Raw genomic sequence first — 14,626 nt, 5'->3', positions numbered from 1 at the left:
GTTGTGACAGTATTTGACAGGGCGGCGGAGTTTGCGAGCAAAGGATTCTATGTCTTTGACAAAGTGCAAAAAATTCTCGTGTGCAAGTACTGCAACATTAGAATAGAGTGGCAACGGAAAGACACGTGCTTGAAACACATAAAAAACAGTGCCTCGCATAACAAAAACAAGGAAAGTCAACAATCCGGTTCAAAAAGGCAAGTTTCGCTGGAATCAGCCTTATTGACGGCAAAAAACGCAAAATTTGACAAGAATGAGTTCATTATGTCAACAACTCGAGATTTTTTCGAAGCGAACATACCGATTGAAAAACTGGATGACCCGAAACTTCGTCAATGGATGCACAAGTACATTGCCGGTAGGTACTAAAGCGTACGATATTTTAACAGTTTTGTGCATTCTTAAGCAGATAAACAGAACGTTACGATAATAAATTTTGTTAGGCCTACCTACTCTTGAAATATTCATATAGCTGCGAGTCGTGTTTTTTTACAGCACTTATCGGAAAAAGTTGATATAACCTAGCCACAGGTAAAAATAGACGTAACTTATTTGTTTTTAGGTTAGGACTTGAGCTTTTTTTTGTCAGTAAATTTTTTAAAACAGTTTCCAGTACTGTGCTTTGTAACATGTTTAGGCCTAGTAAATACAATATGCATTTTTTAACACCTGAACAATGCAGACAAACTGTGTAGTTCTACTCTTAAAAGACATATTAAACACATTCACGTAGAACTTATATTTATAAACCTCATATTGCAGTTTTAAAATCAACGAAATGTTTGACGAAACTACTGATAAAATAGCGAAAAATATACCGAAATCATCTCGTAAAAATTAACGAAATTGTGCAAATTTTTTCACCGAAAACACCTGTCTCTAGCAATCACACACCTATTTGGAAAATGAATTATTTGGATTAAAATACCTACTCTCTTATGGGAACAAATGTGACTAGCGCTGTTTTGATTAGGGCTCTGTTTTACTGGAATGAATTAGGGCATTACTTTGAGGATCATGGTGTTCGCCTAAATAGTCGTGATAAAAAAATTTCAATCAGTTATTTTTTGACATTGCTTTAACAGTGTTTTTCGGTTATCCGTAGACCTCTTTTCAGTCATTACCCCGGAAAAAAAAAAAAAAAAAAACTCTGTGCCAAAGAAAAGCACTGCCTGCCAACACATGTGTACTTTCTCCATTCAGGTCGGTGGCAGTTTCTAAATCTGATCTTATTTACCACGCAGCCAATCAGCACTTCACCGAAGATGATCAGGTGCGCCACAATCTGCAGTTGTTTCAGTTTGTCAGCTGACACTTGTTCACTACACGGGCAGCATCTTTCCTACATCTGAAATACATCTGCTCACGTTACCACGAGACCGCCGACCTTTCCGAGACGTGTTTCGTGATACATGACCGAGAGGAACAAAATCCACAAACACTTTTCCAGAATGTGATTCGCACTGCCTAGTCCTTAAAGAGTTGAAACAGGTTTTGCACGCGTTCACGTCATTGGATCCTAAAATCGCCTACAGCAGTAGGGATTTAATAGATGACCTACGATTCCCACGTCCTCTAGCGTCCAAGCGGATTTACAATGAACCGCGCTTCCTCAGCACATCTATAAAGAAGAAAGCCACAGTGACATAGATACAAAACCACAAGATAAGCAAACCTGAATTAAACACAAAAGTTTTGGTACACAATTTGTAGTAAAACAATTACCGGGCTGAACATCCTCTGACCTCGGAATGGCAGCACGATTTCCCGCACGTTACGCAATCTGTCGCGTTGCATGCAACACTGTAAAAGACAATACGCATGTAGACACGCGGGACGCCCTGTACTGTACGAGGCATAACTACAGCAGCGGAGACACTCTGAGGACTTCACCAACATAGAGTAGCGGGAATGCATTAGCACGGTACATGTCCGCTGGTTTGGTTTCTGGCGAATGCACCGTGTGGTCCGTCACAAGAGAAGAGACTGGGCTACAATCGACACAAAGACAAGCACGTTGACAGTTTTCAGTTGTAACGATAAACACAAACCACACACAATGGCCTGTCTTCAATGGCCATAAAATAAGCACAAAAAACCACACACATCATCCTGGTTACAGCAGAGTGTGTGTGTGTGTATATATATATATATATATATATTTTTTAAAGTTGATCAGTTATGCATGCACAAAATAAGGCTGCCGTAATTGGTGGTGAGAATCACAAGGAAAAAGTTCAAAATTAAGAATAAAATCCAAAACTAGCTTATTTCATAAAAAAATCAGAACGTGTTACCTGATATTTATTATTACATAGCTGTAATCACCACAGAAAATAATATCCATTGCAATCTAGTACACACACATTTCTTTATTTATTTAACTATGTTCTTACTTAATAACTTAGTACATTATCAGAGCTTATGGTTGGGCGAAAATGGAACACATTTGTTATAAAACAGTACTGAGCAAGATTTAAGGGTGTGCCTTGCATTTCAGGCTATGATTTAATATTTACGTTAATAGGTTAAATTTTTAGGATTTTTCAATGGTTTAACTTATGGTTAAAATATGTGAATCACACATTTTTTGCATAATTAGCTGCATTAATTTGCATTTTTGTCGTTATTGCCCGAGTGTGCCGAGGATCGTACAACACATCGCCACCACTGAAGCAGCACATATTTCCTATCCCTACTCATGAATACTAGCTGGGTTGGGCAGACGGTCACTATGAGGATTATCTACATTATAAAGCCAACCATTCCTTACAAGTGTCCGCAGTTATCATCTACATAACTCCATACATCGGAGCAGGAGGTACATCTCCACACATAATTATACGTGATGTTAAAATATTTATTAAAAACTTACACCATCTTTTTTAGTTTAGCAAGGAAGAGAACCCAAAAATTGAGATAATAGAGTGCCGGTTTGCACAGGTGTTCCTGTAAGCACGTATTGACATGTGTGATTCATGTATTTAACAACATTAACATAAGTGTAAATTATGACATAAAAAAAATTGGCTGGAGAACAAAGTATTATAAACAATTAAATAAATACCAAAATATAAAAAAAGGTAGGTAACGTTATCTTTTTTCAAAGCTAAATCATTACTTGAAACTTCTGTGTGTAAACGCTGGAGTTCCCTGAGAATGAAGCAAGCCACAACACCGGCACGAAGACAAGCGGGAGGGGAGCGTCGCGGGAGTACCCACCCTTGCTCGTAGTACACGCAGGCCAGGTTTCCGTGCACCACTGCATTGTTGGGGCTCAGGTTGAGCGCCCGCAGGTAGGCCGCTACCGCCCTGAAACAAACACACACACACTCGCTCACGTCTCCCTCACCAGGGCTTGCACACGCAGCGTTAGAAACTTCCCCACAGCAGACAATAACCAATCCCCCTACCTTAGGCCCGCCGCACACGGTACAATATTCCTTGCAATATTGTAAGCTAGGAGTCGTACTGGCTCTACTACTAGTTTCTTCACTCGAATTCAAACTGGATACTAGTAGCTGAACGAGCTGGGCTACTGGTTTTGCGTAATAGACAGCGTCCTATTTTCGTTGCTTGGTGTGTTCCAATATTTAAGGAGTGGCCAATCAGAACTCACGAAAACAGCACGAGGGGTTGCTTACACTTGTAAGCGCGCATGTCGTGATAAACATGCCGGAAAGAAGTGGACTAGTGACCAACCAACTTCTCGTTTTAATAAATGCATACAAAGAAGAGCCTTGTTTGCATGCAGTAAAAAAAAATGTGAATTATCTTAATAAAAACTTGTTGTGGAGAATATTCTCTTAACAAAACTAGTAAGGCAGCTAGAATGGTGTGCAGCAGAAACTTGTAGCGCACATAGTGTTTCAGCTTGTAGCCTACACAGTACAGAATCCAGTAAGCATTCTAGTAAGCAAACTAGTAGAAAATATTGTACTGTGTGCGGTGGGCTTTACCCACCCGTTCCTTTAAAATATAATTTATTACCAGTGCCGACAGCTTGAAGAGGTGGGATTGTGTGTTCAGGGCCGTAAAGTTACAGTACTTATCAAAAAAAATTATAGTACATACACTGTAACATTTTTAATTTGTAAATAAAAACTAACACATAACCAAAACAGAAAAAAATATGCTGCTTAAGGCACCACATTTGTTTTCTTCATGCTTTTTTTTTATCGTTCTACTGATTTACAGCAACATGGTGAAGATTTTTATTTTTCTGGTCATAACAACGAGACTGTATAGTAACTTGAGAAATAGATTAAGAGAGCTATGATGAGTCTTAGTCAGAGACAAGAGTACAGTTGTGGTGGTATATTTTGAATGCTTTGAATTACTTAAGTATATAACAATACAAAATATAAATAACAAAAACAAGCAAACACAATAACAAACAGACACAGATTCATTTGATTGATTTGAAGAGAGTGGTGACATCTAGTGAACGTCTAGAAAATTAAGTATGTGTTGTTTGAACTAAAATTTCGGAGATGGCATTAGTAGTAAGGCTAGACGGATAAAATATTTCCCCAATTTTCCCAGAACCCCCAACTTCTTCCAAGAATTTTGTTTCCCAAAAAATAATTCCCCCAAAAATTGCAGGGGAAAATAAAATTCTCGAGTTGCACCTCCGTGCCTCCTTCTTCGCACTTAAGGCGAGGCCACACAGAAAACTACGCTATGTTTGCGATGTTCAATACATTCACGATGTTCGCCGCGCCAGGCGGCCAAACAGGAAGGTCCAGTTCGCGATGTCGGAGAGACGCATCCCATGGGATTCGAATGATGATTCCGATGATGATGATAATAGTCTGCTGGCTCTCACAGTATGTAACCGTAAAAAGAAATGGGTTCATGAAGTTAATCAAGAAACAATATTGTGTGTATGCATGCATAAATTTAAGTCACTCAAATGCTTACTGATTTATAACAGTGTGGGAAAAAAAAAAAAAAAAAAAAAAACCACAACAACCTGACATAGGACAGATGCCTTTGAAGAGGGTAGTACCCTATATTATTATGCTACCGATGTTTCGTTTTAACACGATTTTATATTTATTCATAATATAACCAAATTTTTTGCTTTATTTAACGGTTTTCATGAACTCAAAAGCAAATTTTTATGTCAGAATGAAATCACGTGGTATAGAGTACGTTGCCATCATCTTAAAATTCTTAATTTTCATTATATCATTAACTAAAACAATAAAAATCAGGTTTTCCAACTACACTTTTTTTTTTTTTTTTTTTAGAAAAATCTTTCACGAACAAATAAATTTTGTTTTATTATGAATTTATTTTAAATAATGTGCCAAAACAAAAAAAAAAAAAATTAAATGAAAAATTATTTAGGATAAAAACCACTTAATCAAGTATCCGTAGCACAAAGGCAATGGCTCTTGCCAAAATAAATGCAGTTCCCGCTACGTTCAAGTCTGTGACCACGAGTTTCCTCGTTTGCTTTGAGGGTGAGCGGAGCGCAGGGCGTTTAAGAGGATTAGCGCCCACGAGTGTGATTGCTTCCCCCACTTCTCTTCTCGCCAAGCAGCGGCCTGTTTCAGGACGACGACGCGTAGAGCCAGTTCGGTTCCACCCAGTTCCACCCACAACTACTGAGCGAGTCCTTCTGTTCACTCGTCAGATACGTGCAGCAAACATTTAACCTCGGTAATGAGCAAATTCACGTTACAAATATACTTATAATACGAAACTCTGACACGGAATTTAAAGCAGAATACTTTAAAACTCGTTGCTGGAGCAGCAATGTTGACTACAAAACCATTAAAAAAAATTGCAGGGTAAAATTTTAAACTATATAAAATATAATCAAGCTTTGATAGATAAATAAAGGAAAAAAAAAAAAAAAAAAACCTTTGGGAAAAAAAAAAAAACTAAACCCTGCCTTTAGACATGATTGTCAAAAAGGAATTTTATTAAAATACTGCCCATCTTGTTAAAATCCATTAAACAATTAATAATATAAAGTTCCCGCCATCCGCCACAGAAGACAGCTCGTGATTATAATATTCCCGTTCCATTCACTAAATTACTTCTAGAAAATGCTGTATACTGAGAGCCAAGACGTTAAACATCAAGAAAAAACCCCTCTACTTCTCCTTTTAGCATCAGGTGTATGCAAAGCAATATTTCGGTGCAAATACCCACTCTGGCAAGTTTCAGTCTGTACAATTTATAATGGCAGCACTGTGTGGTATGCAAAAGAACACCATATTACCCACTCTTTTTTTTACGCATCCTACAACTATTCATTATTGTATTGGCTACCTGTGCCACAGGCGTATATTTTAGAATCATTTAAATAAAAACTTGTCAAAATATATATTCAAAACAAAAAAAAATTGAACACACCCCTGGCTTTCTACACTATTTGTTAACCCAACAAACATCATGCAGCTTAAAATAAAATAAAAAACCACACCACCTAAGGCCTACCTAAACATACACAGTGAGTTCACATCATTAGCTAGATTTTTAGACGGGGTTAATTCAAATGATGTTTTGCCTTAAATTTTCGAAAAGACTTAACTTGTTCTGTTTATTGTAATTACGTTGATGCAGCAGTACTATTTTCTCATGGCAGGTACACAATGATTTTTTTTTTTTACTTTGCTATTACACAAGAACGCATCCATCAAATTAAACTGTTTGCCATGACACAAGTTGCCCAACTATGAAATGTTACATTCTATGGCAACAAAATAGTTGCACCATATATAATTCCACAGAAATGACGCAAAATGTTTAGCAATTGTAACTTTGAAATACTGTGCATCACTCGAACAACATTTAACAAAAACGAACGATTGAGTAAACATCCTTTTAATATCTTTTACAGGTTGTCACCGCAGTGACCGGGATGTGTCGCGGTGTTGGAGTCTACATAATCTGCAGCCGGGAGCGTCAGAGTGATCCCGAACTTGGCGATGCCGACTGCGAGGGCAACAACACGTTGGTCGGTCGACAGGACCTTACGCCACACGGCCGCGCAGAGACTGAAGGAGACGGGGCCCTTCAAGATGTCGGTGGGCTCCGAACCACATCCACATCCACTCGGCGATCGTGAATCAAAGTCTTGCCGGGGTATTGGGATGACAACACCAACGCGAAGCAGTAGTACTTGCAGTCACCACAGACCTAAATACACATGTACAGTGAGAGGTCTTTAATCCGGCAATCCGTGGTTCGGCACTTTCCGTAATCCGGCTCGGATTGAGCTACTCCACGCTCAGATTTTTTTTAGGACGGATTCCTCGGACGTTTACCTTGGCCACCAAGTTGCATTACTGTGTTCGCTGCGAGTTTGCCACTATCATTATAATGTTTCCTATTAGCTAATGGATTAAATTCTCCATTTTACCATTCGGTATTCCCGTTATACACGAGTGTGCAGAGAATTTTGTTTCCTTGTTTCCTACTGGATTAAATTCCCCATTTTCACATTCAGTATTCCCATTATACAGGTGTGTGCAGGGAATTTCGTTTCCTTGTTTCCTACTGGATTAAATTCCCCATTTTCCAATTCGGTATTCCCGTTTAACACGATGTACAAGAGAATTTCGTTTCCTTGTTTCCTAGCGGATTACATTCCCCATTTTCACATTCAGTATTCCCGTTAAACACGAGTGTGCAGAGAATTTCGTTTCCTTGTTTCCTACTGGATTAAATTCCCCATTTTCCCATTCGGTATTCCCGTTAAACACGATGTACAAGAGAATTTCGTTTCCTTGTTTCCTAGCGGATTACATTCCCCATTTTCACATTCAGTATTCCCGTTAAACACGAGTGTGCAGAGAATTTCGTTTCCTTGTTTCCTAGTGGATTAATTTCCCCATTTTCACATTCAGTATTCCTGTTATACACAAGTGTGCAGAGAATTCGGTTTCCTAGTGTATTAAATTCCCCATTTTACCATTCAGTATTCCCATTATACAGGTGTGTGCAGAGAATTTCGTTTCCTTGTTTCCTACTGGATTACATTCCCCATTTTCAAATTCAGTATTCCCGTTAAACACGAGTGTGCAGAGAATTTCGTTTCCTTGTTTCCTAGTGGATTAATTTCCCCATTTTCACATTCAGTATTCCTGTTATACACAAGTGTGCAGAGAATTCGGTTTCCTAGTGTATTAAATTCCCCATTTTACCATTCAGTATTCCCATTATACAGGTGTGTGCAGGGAATTTCGTTTCCTTGTTTCCTACTGGATTGAATTCCCCATTTTCCCATTCGGTATTCCCGTTAAACACGATGTACAAGAGAATTTCGTTTCCTTGTTTCCTAGCGGATTACATTCCCCATTTTCACATTCAGTATTCCCGTTAAACACGAGTGTGCAGAGAATTTCGTTTCCTTGTTTCCTAGTGGATTAATTTCCCCATTTTCACATTCAGTATTCCTGTTATACACGAGTGTGCAGAGAATTCAGTTTCCTTGTTTCCTAGTGGAAAAAAATTCCCCATTTTCGCATTCAGCATTCCCGTTATACACGAGTGTGCAGAGAATTTGGTTTCCTAGTGTATTAAATTCCCCATTTTACCATTCAGTATTCCCGTTATACACGAGTGTACAAAGAATTCGGTTTCCTTGTTTCCTAGTGGATTAAATTCCCCATTTTCACATTCAGTATTCCCGTTAAACACGATGTACAAGAGAATTTCGTTTCCTTGTTTCCTAGCGGATTACATTACCCATTTTCACATTCAGTATTCCCGTTGTACACGAGTGTACAAGAGAATTTCGTTTCCTTGTTTCCTAGTGGATTAAAATCATTTTCACATTCAGTATTCCTGTTATACACGAGTGTACGGAGAATTTCGTTTCCTTGTTTCCTAGTGTATTAAATCCCCCATTTTCACATTCAGTATTCCCGTTAAACACGAGCGTACAGAGAATTTCGGTTTCCTCGTTTCCTAGTGGATTAAATTCCCCAATTTCACATTCAGTATTCCCGTTATACACGAGCATGCACAGAATTTCGTTTCCTTGTTTCCTAGTGGATTAAATTCCCCATTTCCACATTCAGTATTCCCGTTATACCAGAGTGTACAGAGAATTTCGTTTCCTCGTTTATTAAATTCCCCATTTTCACATACAGCATTCCCGTTAAACACGAGCGTACAGAGAATTCTGTTTCCTTGTTTCCTAGTGTATTAAATTCCCCATTTTCACATTCAGCATTCCCGTTATACATGAGTGTGCAGAGAATGTCACTACGGGAGTGGAGGGAGAGCGAGGCGTACCTCTTGATGCAGCACTTGACCCAGCCGAAGCAGCAGCCGCGCCGCTCGGCCTCCCAGTCCGAAGCCGGCGGGGGCCGGTTCGGCAGGATGGTGATGATGGTGTACACAATGATGCACTGGTAATCCATCGCGACCACGTCATGGCTTCCCCCCCTCTACTCTCTCCCGTACCCGCGCGGCCTCAGCACTCGCTCGGGCCTGCCCCGGCTGGCATGCCGCGGTGCCCGGTAGTGGCCCGGTCCGTCCGCCCCTCAGTCCACGGTCCACTGTCTACGATCCCGGGGGAGCGCAACACCAAACTTCTAAAAAGTCACAGAGTAGAATAACCAAGAGTGAACCTAGCCCATGCACGCTTCTCTCTGCACCATATTCCCCCAACACAACCTCCGCCTGGTCTATCAGAGTCAAAAACAAAATGAAAAAAAAAAAGTTTCCCACCCCACGACCACTAAACACCAAATATCAAAACATCTTCAATGGAACATAGTCGGGACAGTGATATAATTTCGATACACAATATTTCGAGCAAAAAAAAAAAAATTAAACATAAAACAGAATATGGTTTCAGGTTCCACAAGGTTTAAAAATTTTTACAGAGGAAAAGCGAACTTGTGATTTTTTTCTGGTTCTCAGCTCTGTGCACCGGGTTGACGGGCCCATCAGACAAGCTCTCACATGCAGAGTTGGTTATTTCATTTCCTCGTCCATACTCTCAATCAAGATATATCCTTGTAAATTTAACACACTACCTCTTTCTCATTTGTTTCTACGTACTACAAATATTTTTTTTTTGATGTGTAAACATTTTTCCTTTCCGTATACTGCATTTGGCAGGAGTAATTTCGTCAAAATGAAACGGAAGTCGATAAACGGAAATGTGTCACAAAATATGGAGGGGGGGGGGGAGGGGGGGGGGGAGGCAGCACCCACACCTAGCAACATAAAACCTGTATATAGTCACTTTCGTAAACATTAGGGGATATAAATACTGGTGTGCCAAAAAGAAACTTTTTATGATAGTGAAACTACCCCGGAATATACGAGGGTTATTTTTTTTTCAACCTCTGATCGGCTGTAATAATAAAACGGGAATGAATTGGGAAATTATTTTAATGTCAAAAGAAACGTACATCTTTACTCTATTTTTCCACATAATCACCGTGCAGATTGAGGCATTTGTAGTACCGATGCACCAGCTTTCCAATACCCTCTGCATAAAATGATGCCTCCTGCCTATTCAGCCACGTTTTAACAGTGCCCTGCAGTGTGATTACAGTTTAATTTCTCCATGGCATGCCCATTAATCGATACCCTAATCACTCGTACACGAATCGACACGTCTCGTACTGTTTACCCCCTTCCACCAACCATGTGGAGCGGCCAACTCACACCTCAGTTGAAGATGGGAAGTTTTTGATCACCCTCCTTACAGTCCGGATTTGGCACCGAGTGACTATCACCTTTTCCCCACGTTGACAAAGTGGCTTGGAGGACGACGCTTCAACACCAATGATGAACTGCAGGGCACTGTTAAAACGTGGCTGAATAGGCAGGAGGCATCATTTTATGCAGAGGGTATTGGAAAGCTGGTGCATCGGTACGATAAATGCCTCAATCTGCACGGTGATTATGTGGAAAAATAGAGTAAAGATGTACGTTTCTTTTGACATTAAAATAATTTCCCAATTCATTCCCGTTTTTTTATTACAGCCGATTGGAGGTTAAAAAAAAAAACCTCGTATTTGGTAAACTAAAATAGAAATAATAAAATAATAATTTCAAGTTTTAAAAAACCCAAGAAAATTGGAATGACAATGATTAGAATACATATTCTCCTTCTAATTTTCCAACAGGCTTCTTATAACAGTGGAAACGCACGCGCTTGTAACCTCAAGGGGGTGGTTCAAACCTCATTACTGGAAATATATATATATATATTTACCATTTTAAAAATAACATTATAATGTTGAATCAGCTCAATAATGTTAATATTTGATTGTAGAACATATTTATCAGACTGATTTCTGTCTTTTTAGGCAAAAAGAAATATACAAACACACTATCAAGTGTTATAATGTATGTCTTAAAATGTTTCAGGTTAATATTTTTGTAATGTAACCATGTTCAAAAAACTTTATAGTATTAACTATTTAGGAAGTTTTAACAAGACAAGCAGTATTTTAATATCATTCCTTGTCAAAAGTCAGGTCCACAGCCGGGGTATTATAGGAGCTGTTTCTAATAGTAAAAATTTCCATTTGTTACGTACTGCTAATTGCTATCTATGTTTGATGGTGCCAAGCAACTTTTATGGTTTAGGCAGCGAATTATGGTGGGGGGCGCAGAAAGTACGTGGGTCATTCGCATCCAGAAATTTTTGTATTTGAAAAGCAAATATTTAATTTATCATGCTCAGTATTATTTTTAAGAATTAAATGTTAAAAAATTTTGAGTCCCGAGTTTTATAAGTATAAGTTTATTTTAAACATGAACAACATGAGAAAACATAAATTTGCTCGTTACCGAGATCAGATGTTTACACATCACTGGCAATTACTAGCATACTTTTTTTTTTGACGTGATAACGTCTCATAAATCGATGAACGGCGGCTGCACGCATGAAAAACCATGACTCATTGTCACGTTCCGTCTGAGCCGAGCGTGCAAGAACCGGCCAACCACCGTGCGAGAAAATCTTCTATAATATCAAACAGGTTAAAGCGGGCATTTAAACTAATTGTTCGTGATTATATTTAAACAAATTATTTAAATTAAATTTGCAAAAAACTGTAAATAATATTTGAAAATTAAAAAGTATGCAATTTTTCATCAATGTTTTCTTATGATGTTATCACGTAAAAAATCATCTGTAAACCGACTTTACAGACAACCCCCCCCCCCCCCCTTTTTTTTAAGGATATTCACTACGTGTAATTATGATGGGTGTAAAAAGTTGCACATCTGTTTATAATTATTATCAATTGCGCAACTTGTTACAGCAATTATATATAACTCTTATAATATCTATTGAAAATATTTGTGACAGAACAAGAAATGCAAGAGACGTTGTTGTTAAATTAACAGAAACAGCTCTTAACTAATAGTAATGAGAAAATGAATCAACATTGTATACCAGACCCCAACATGGGACTGGATCTTACATACAGAAATGGTTATTCTGTTTTTGTGTGTTACTCCGATTAGTTAAGGGATACATTTGTTGATCTATTCTCACAGCGCTGTCGAATTTGTTGTCGGGTCGCAAAAATACTTCTTACCAGAGGTTTACTAATGTTACTCTCGAGTTGTAAAACGTCTCACACCAGTTATCATATTCACGAACACTGGCTTGCACTACTTTTTACTACTACTAGGTAATATTTAGTAAATATATCAATATAAATTCAAACATGAAAGTCCTCTAATAGTAATGGCAAGAAAATGAAATAACCAACACAACACGGAGATGCAAGCCTCAAAACACAATGCCGAATGCAGTTAGTTCTGAAGACTTACAAAATACTAACACTTGATTTTGAGGGTGGGGGTTGGGGGGATAAGATCAACATCACGTTATCCACATAAATATGGCAGCATTGTGATGGAGTTAATATCTTGCACAAAGACTGAATGAATGAACACAATAAATAAACACACACAAAGATGTTTTTATGTATTTAAAAACAAACATTTCTCAAACCGAATTAAAAAAAAGACATAGAAAATGTAAACCCAGAAATTAAAATTCTAACCAAATATTATAATTTTGCTGCTCAATTCAAGAGTACAACGTTGGAACACGCTTGGGGAAAGCAAGTAAAATCTCTGTTCCAGAAAAACAAAAAGGTGAATTACGGGGATGTGACGCAAAATCAAGTTAAATAAGTAAAAAACAAAACAATTAGCACTGCTTAAAAAAAATATATATATAATTTTAATCGAATTAAAACAAAATTTAAAAATGCCTCCCTTCATCATCCCTGAATGGAGTAATAATTTGTTAAGAGGCCAAAACGTTTTGTATCCTAAATTAAAAATGACCTCCACGAACAACCTAGGGGGGAGTGGCAGGCGTTGAGCGAACTCTCTTACCTTCAGGAGCAGAACACACGAGGCGCACACACACACACAGAACATCTACCGACAATGTTCCCAAAAAGGCGACGGAGACAGCTGATTGACGGTCACGGGTGACAAAAAATCACACGCGCAAGACCACAAACGGAGGCACGTTCAGCAAAAAAAGAAGAAAAAAACCGTCCTACACGAAAAATATGTATATGAACACGTATACGTTTAACACGTATACGTTTATTGTTAACGGAGGTGACATTGAGCAATATGGACACAAGTATTGTTTTTTTTTTTTCCCTGTGTTTATAACAAGAGGCGTGGACGCAGTCTTTTGGTTGCCGTGGACAGTAGACAGTGGAGAGAGTGGACACAGAGAGAGAGAGAGAGAGAGAGAGAGAGGGGAAGGAGGGACACAGAGAGAGCGCCTGGCGACTACTACGAAGAGAGAGGGTTGGAAATGAGAAGACGCCCCTAGTCCCGTGACACCGCGACGCAAGGCGGACTGGGTCACTGTCGCGCCCGGCCGGGGATGCGCCCGCGGCTACCCCCTCCACTCAACCCCGCCCCGCGCGCCGGGGAGTGGAGGGGTGTCGCCATGGCGACCGGCCCTCCCCTCCTCCCGCAAAACCCCCCACCACGCGCCAGGGCTGATGACCGGTCTGACTGAGCACACACACGCGCGCACCGGCTCTGGGGCTGTAATTCCCTTAGCTACAGACACACATACACACCGGGCCAAGCAATCAGCCAATCAGCACTTCACAACCCCTTTATTATGTACTAGCTAACGCCCGGCATACGTCCCAACGCGCCTCAATCTATTTTTTTTGACGTGACGTCTAATAAATCGATGAACGCCGGCTGCACGCACGTAAGTGTCCCGTTACGCATATTGTTCCGTTACGCTGTCGGCGAGTGCAGTAATAGGTTATGTTACTATTGACTAAAAAATTATGGTGATTCATATAATTGATGACAGATACTTGATTACAGTTTATTTATATGAAAACTTGTTCATAATTATATTTAAACTTTATAGGTAAAACCAGTTTTTAAAATTAATTACAAGTCATCTACACGTGAACTGTTTCGAAGACTGTTTATCACGTGAAGTGAAAAGTTAATGTGGTTTTCATTGCTTATTACAACAACAATTTCAGCAATAGAGGTTAATTATTCTTGCATTTTAAAAATCTGATTACTAGTATAATTTCAAGTATTTATTCTTTTATTATTAAAATAAAAATGATTAAATTATATTCATAAAAGTATGCAATCATTTCATCAATGT

At 38.9% G+C, this 14,626-nt stretch overlaps 1 protein-coding gene across 4 annotated transcripts in view; it reads right to left on the bottom strand.

Annotated features, from left to right (window-relative positions):
* LOC134540847 (UDP-N-acetylglucosamine--peptide N-acetylglucosaminyltransferase 110 kDa subunit) overlaps window positions 1-14,626 on the bottom strand; it is a 101,273-nt gene that overhangs the window by 34,599 nt on the left and 52,048 nt on the right. For 2 of the 4 annotated variants that reach the window (XM_063383838.1, XM_063383839.1), the window contains exon 6: window positions 3,223-3,312. In XM_063383838.1, coding sequence (XP_063239908.1) covers window positions 3,223-3,312 — 90 coding nt within the window. Of the gene's footprint in view, window positions 1-3,222; window positions 3,313-9,261; window positions 9,564-13,353; window positions 13,850-14,626 lie in introns of those variants that run through there. The other 2 variants (XM_063383841.1, XM_063383840.1) reach the window with 2 other exon arrangements.

Source organism: Bacillus rossius, chromosome 17, assembly GCF_032445375.1.
Source record: "Bacillus rossius redtenbacheri isolate Brsri chromosome 17, Brsri_v3, whole genome shotgun sequence".
Taxonomy (NCBI): Eukaryota; Metazoa; Arthropoda; class Insecta; order Phasmatodea; family Bacillidae; genus Bacillus; species Bacillus rossius.
This window is presented reverse-complemented; position numbering and strand designations above follow the sequence as displayed.